Source organism: Callospermophilus lateralis, chromosome 14, assembly GCF_048772815.1.
Source record: "Callospermophilus lateralis isolate mCalLat2 chromosome 14, mCalLat2.hap1, whole genome shotgun sequence".
NCBI lineage: Eukaryota > Metazoa > Chordata > Mammalia > Rodentia > Sciuridae > Callospermophilus > Callospermophilus lateralis.
Genome location: NC_135318.1, coordinates 55,445,149 through 55,451,862, shown reverse-complemented (window position 1 = coordinate 55,451,862; position 6,714 = coordinate 55,445,149). Strand labels below are relative to the sequence as shown.

General features: G+C 40.6%; 1 protein-coding gene across 1 annotated transcript in view; it reads right to left on the bottom strand.

Annotated features, from left to right (window-relative positions):
* Positions 1–4,318: 4,318 nt before the first annotated feature.
* Positions 4,319–6,714, bottom strand: part of Plek (pleckstrin) — a 29,227-nt gene continuing 26,831 nt past the window's right edge. Inside the window, exons 8-9 of the mRNA XM_076833141.2 lie at positions 6,243–6,312; positions 4,319–4,647 (exon numbers count right to left, since the gene is read on the bottom strand). Of these exons, the coding sequence (XP_076689256.1) occupies positions 4,511–4,647; positions 6,243–6,312 (207 nt within the window). The 3' untranslated portion in view covers positions 4,319–4,510. The remainder of the gene's footprint in view (positions 4,648–6,242; positions 6,313–6,714) is intronic.

The window sequence follows — 6,714 nt, the reverse complement described above, 5'->3', positions numbered from 1 at the left end:
GCAAAATGCTTAAATGAACACCCAGAAGCCAGGCAGACCAGGTTTTGAATTTCCTTCAACTACTAGCTCAGGGTTCTTAGGAAAGCTGATTAACCTTGTTTTCTTTATTTCCAAAATGCAGATAAAGCTTCCTCATTGATTGTTATACAAATTAAGTAAGAAAATCAAATCCTGTGGTGTGTAGCAAAGTTCCTGGCACTTGTAGTCAGCTCTAATTAAACTCTGGTATTATGAAGAGGAAGTTCAACAAGAAGGTTAAGAGCATGAATTGTGAATTTGAGACCAGCCAAACTTGGCTAAAACACTGATTATGAAAATTCCTAGCTGTGTGAACTTGAATTTCAAATTGCCATTTCACCTTTCCGTGCCACAATTTCCTTTGTGCCACAATTTTTCAATAGGGATAATGTGGTATATCATAGGATTGTTTTGAACACTGAATTCTTATTTGCAAACTACCTAGAATGGTGATAGCAAACAGAAAGTGTTTGCTATTAGAGCTGCAGTAATCTTCCCAAGCTCCAGTTGGTATATCAAGACCTACTTACTATAACTAGTAATTGTTTTGTTCTATTAGCTATTTATAGAGCACCTCCTATGCATAAGCATTGAACTAGTTGTTAGGAAAGACCAAAAAAACTGTAAAGCACGGACACCTTTATGACCAAAGAACACACCTCTAAAACAGAAAACATGGTTGATGATGACAGCCAACATGGTATATGGCTGTCATGGGAATGTCCCCCAAAAGTCCATGTGATAAATGCTTTGTCCTCAGTGTGTCTCTATCGGGAGGTGGTGGAAACTTTAAGAGGTAGGGTCTAGTGGGAGGTCTTCTGGTCATTGGAGTGTGACCTTGAAAGAGCCCCCTCCTTTCCCTCTTTTTTTGCTTCCTAGCCATGAGGTGAATAGCTATGTTCTGCCATGTGCTCCCTGCTATTATATGCTCCCTCATCACAGGCCCCAAAGCAACAGGGCCCACTAATTACACACTGAAATGTCTAAAACTATGAGCCAAAACTTTTTTTCTATATAAGTTGATCATCTCAAGGATTTGCTAAGAGTAAGAGATATTTAGAGATGTTGCAAATGTAGTCAGTCATAGACCAGGGATTTGAACCCAGGTTCCAAGCTCCAGGACTACCAGATTCCCCACCATATCAAAGGACCTTCCCAAAAACATCTGTGAGCATTCTCTGCTTGAAACTTACCACAACTTAAATTAAGTAGCAAATGTGGTATCATAAAAGTTGTTTCCTCCCATCGTCTTTTCTCGCCTCCAGTGACATCTAAATTTTATTTTCTCTTTGCTCTGAAACTGGGCCAAAAACCACTGAGGGCTATAATTTCACACTGTTTATTTTTTAAAGCAGACTAAATTAACTTTCTCAGAACTTTCTTTTCTCACTACCCTTTCTTCCACAACATCTCTTAATATACAGGCATAGTTTTGAAGCTTTTTATTCAGAACATAAAATCCAAAATATAAAAAATTACTTTTGTGATTTTCCTTTTACCCTACAGGTTTTGAGGGATATCTACATCAGGCTTCACACAAAACCCAGAGGAAATGATGTTGATTCTCTGCTTAACTTTCTTTAATGGCTACCAGCTAGGGCTAAAAAACCGTTTATCTTAATCTAAGCAAGTTCCTCATTCTATTCTTGAAAGCCATTCTCTGTGGTAGAATTTAAACGAGTGTGTGTGTGTGTGTGTGTGTGTGTGTGTGTGTGTGTGTGTGTTTACAAGAGAAACTCAGCATCTGTTCTTAAATCACTAGTATGTTCTATACCTATGTGTAAGATCCTCACCTAACATGTCTCCTTCTTTTCTTCTGAAGGGTGTTAATTTTTTCCAATTGGATACTTTGTTTTCTGACTTAGTCTCAGTCACACAAAGCAAGAAGATATTATCCTCCCTTTTTTTTTCTTTTTCTTTCTTTCTCCTTCCCCCCACTCCAGGGTACTTTGCCCCTTAGCTACATCTCCAACCCCCACTCCATTTTTTTTTTTTTTTTAAAACAGAGTCTCACTAAATTGCCCAGGCTAACCTTGAACTTGCAATCCTTCTGCCTTAGCCTCCAGATTTGCTGGAATAATAGGCATATGCCACCACACCTGTCTTCATCTCCTTTCTTAATCCTTCCACAGTAAATTCTTAAACAATCTGTTTTCTTATCATTCTAAACTGGAACCCCAAATCAAAGCTGGACACCTTTTCTTTCTGGCTTTAGATGTTCTTCAAATGAAATTGACAGTTTGTTCATTCCTTTTTCCACGTCACTGAAGGTACTATCTATCACACCAGGGCTTAGACCCTTGTGGATTAGCCCATTGTAGCATGTAATAGGATCTGAGCTTTATAAATCAAAGAAGTTCTGACATATCATCTATATCTGTTCTCTATATATGTCCACTTTGTCAAGGGACACCTTCTTCCCACCAGGAAGAAACAATACCTATGTTAGGAAGACTTAGTGATGCTGTGAATGCCCACAGGTCACAGTGTACAAATATACAATTGTGTAATGCAAGTCCTAGGGAGCATTAGTCACCTAGACCAAACCATCCAGTTCAACCATACATAGTAGCCCTTCAGTTGGAAACTTTTTTCCCATTAAGGAAAATTTTTTTGCAAATACTTGGAGGATCCATTTGCTTGCCTGAACATTATAATCAAGGTGGTATATGTTAAAAATCAGTGATACAGTCTGTCCATGTATTTTCTGTTCTCTAAGTCCTATCTTCACCTTTGGTCTATTCTTGCCAAAACAAGAGACTGACAATTTTTTAAAAACCATAAGACCATGGAAATGATATTGGAGCTAAAAGATGGCTATTATTACTCAGTAAATGAAAATGAGTTATAGAAAAGGAGAATGGTTAATAAGAAGCAAAACAGACTCATCACACCCAAAAGTCAGATTTATTTCAAAACATAATGCTGACTCCATAATAATAAATATGTTTAACACTGAAAGTAGAAAAAACTATTGTGCATATTCTATGATGACACGGTGCTAAAGAATTAGAGAAAAAGATAGCCCTTCACCTCTAGGCCACTGATAAAAACAATCTGGGAGAGGTGCACAAACACATGGATAAGGCAGGGGAATTGGGGAGGCAAAAGAGGAATTTATCAAATCATGAAGAATTTTCTACTTGCCTTTTCTTCCTGGGGCCATAAAATTAAAAATAGCCTAGAGTTGGAAAACTATGAACTACACCTTCACATACATACCTGGTTGTGTAGGAGCTATCTTTCTCAATTTGGGAGAAGATTAACTATTTAGAGATCAGAATGAAAAACTAAACTGGTTTCCATTTCGACCTAGGTCAGATCACTCTGGCTAATGACAGCGCCATGAAGCCCTCAGAGCCCATCAGAGCAGCTACTTACTGCTTGTGTTTAAGGCTCAAGCACAGGAATCATGAACTGGAGAACTGACGGCACTACACAATGGTGACAGGCACCACCACAAGCTCTGAGGGTCTGAGTCCTTTCAGAGATGACAATTATATGCCACTATCTAATCAGCTAGCCTGGGGTCCAGCTCCTCCACTCTCTACAGATGGGGGCACATTAGCCCGGCTGCTGCTCAGGCCTCACTCATACAGGGAACCCACCTGCCCTTTTTCCCCCACTAATCCTCAAAAGAAATTCATATATTTGGGCCCCCTCTAATTACAATAAGTAGTAGAGAAATGCTCCAGAAAGGAACACTAGGAGATCTCCTTCAGATCAGACTCAAGTGGGAGTAGAATAGAGCTGTGTGTGGCCTCAGGGCCTGGAAAGGACCCTCAGCTGCTCCTGACTACCTCAGGTTTTTCTCTCTGAAGATAAAACCTCCCAAATGGTAAAAAGCAATATAAGACTTAATCCTAAAATCCACCACTGCTCTCAGGAAGTGTTGGGGAAGGGAAGGAAGAAAGAAGCGTGCTCTCCTTCATTCTGTGACATGCTCTTACAGGCAAAAACAAGTGGAAGGCAGCTAAAGAAAATGAAGAGGTCAGCGCCTAGTCCTCTCAGTACAAATTGGCAACAGTTTTGAAGGGAAGGGCTGTCAGGTTCTGGCTCATCTCAAGACCACCGGAGGCCAAGACTCAGCCCAGGAAGGACACCAGCAGGATAGCTAGCAGTACTCTCACTCTCAAGGGGATTAAAATCACAGGGCATTGCTTTTGTTGTTATTTCTATTGTTTGTTTTTGTTATTTTGTTTTTTAAGCTAAGGAGGACTTCAGACACCTTAGTTTACCTCCATCATTTTTCCAAAGAGGCCCTGAAGCCTGGAAAGGTTAAACAATCTACCCAGGACATGGAATGGGACAGAGGCTGCAGGGAGAGAGGCAGTGCAGGTGAACATTATGCAGCACATGCCTAGCGACATTCTGGCAAAAACTTCCCACCCCTGACCCTTTCCAGTAGAATTGTCACAGAAGTGGACAGGTCCTGGACCAAGCTTATACAAGGGTTTCTCTCTGGAGGGCATGAGGACTTGCAGATATGTCTTCATTTCCCAGTCCGCGAGGCCACCTGGATGGCTTTGATCCACTCTGTGCGTTCCTTGGGGGTGGCCGCTTGCAAGAAATAATGAACTTCATCAGCCGTGATGATCTCGAAAAGGTTCTCTTCATCACTCTTCCTGCCTGTGAGGAGAGAGCAAATGGCAGCACACACACACGAGCACTAGAAAGTCACCTGACCTGCCCTCCTGCTCACAGGTCATGAAACACTTTTTAAAAAAAATCCTGAGGAAGTATGTGGTTTTCAAACATAGAAACATTGTATGATTATGTATATTTATACATAAGTATATATGTTGTATTCATATGGATGGGCACATAGTGTGATCCTATATGTAGGTGTATATTTGTAAGAAACAAGTAAAATGCTCAAGGAGAAACATTTTATTTCATAGTTTGTCAGTAAAATTTTCACCTAATAATATTTCACAAATAATTTCTTTTTTGAGGTGGGGGGGGAGGCGCGGGGAGGACCAGGGATTGAACTCAGGGGACTCAACCACTGAGCCATATTCTCAGACCGATTTTGTATTTTATTTAGAGACGGGGTCTCACTGAGCTGCTTAGCACCTCATCATTGCTGAGGTTGACTTTGAACTTGCCATCCTCCTGTCTCAGCCTCCCAAACTGCTGGGATTACAGGCATGTGCCACCACACCTGGCAATAATTTCTAATGGTATCTAATGACTGATTTTTTTCTGGTTATAATATAAATCACGAGCTGATAGTCTCATATATATGTGTGTGTGTATATATATATATACACGCACATATGTATATATATGCATACACATTTGTATATACATATATGTTTATACATGCATATGAAAACAAAACCAATCCTACCATCAATATTTTACATACAGTTTGAACTGATTTTTGTCAAGGGTTAAGTTAGAGCCACTTAAAACACCCATCCCAAATTAAAAAGCCACATGATCCTCTCCAAAACTAAAGCATCGCTCTAGGTGGCAGAGAGATGGCAGACCTAGGGTAGTAAAAATCTGGGCTTTTGTTGATATGGTTTTCCTGTCACCTTTATAACATCGTAAACCCAAAATGGCAAAATAAAATCAGGGTTGGGCTATCCAAACCACATCACCCAGTGATTCCATTTGTCCATTGCACCTCAGAAGTCAATGCACAGCCACATAATTATATGTCCAGCATAAGCTTGCACCTGTACAGCCACATAATTATATGTCCAGCATAAGCTTGTACCTGTAAGTGTAGCCCCTCGTTTTGAGAGAAAGCACTGAGATTCACCATGGTGGGGTGGTTCACTGAGGGTCATGTGGCTGAATGAGTAGCATAGACCTAATAGTAACCCAGGTGCTCCGTCCACTCACCACAATTCTTGTTGCACAAATGCTCCTTTTATTGTGAGGAATTTCCTGATCTGGATAAGTAAAATATTTCCTTTAAGGAATGTCATCATATCAGGTGCTAATAAGCTCTTTATCTAAGCCAATTTGGAAGTGATGTATTTTCTCAGCATTGCTCAAGGACTTATAGACATCCACAAAGCCACTCCAGTTCCTCAGGTCTGGAAAGCAGGGGCAGCTCAGGGAAAAGAATAGCTCTTGGTTTCTCTAAGGTTTTCAGACAGCAAGTTCATGCATGCTTATGCCTGATTGATTGATTGATTATGTTGGTACCAGATGTACAGGAGTACAGAGTTTAAGGAGACACATCTCTCACAGAAATCCATTCTTACCATCTGTATTGCTCTCCACTGAAGTCACCACACAACCTCTCAAGTGAACTGCTCCCAGGGGATCTTCCCCCTAGAGGAAAGAGAAGTCATTCATCCATACACTGTATGGATACATCTTATTTTAATGGTGCAAAATTCTCATAGACTCACTCTGGTAAGTATTAGGAGATTAAAATAAATAATAGCAGAAGGACCTTAAAGGAAATCCATTCCAGATCCTCCATTCTCCACTTTCAATGGAGCCAGGGAGGTTTCATGAGAATATGCAAGTCAAGCTAGACTTCAACTCTGGAGGAAAGTGGCATAAGTGGAGATGCTGAGGTCCCCATGCCCCTCTAAAGAAAAGATGCATGTTAACTGCACCTGACACAGTAGTATCACCCTCCAGGAGCAGATCAAAGAGCCCTGCACCATAAACAAAGACCAAGGACTCAACCCTAACATGGGTTTTTACTCTGCAGAGTTGGCTCAT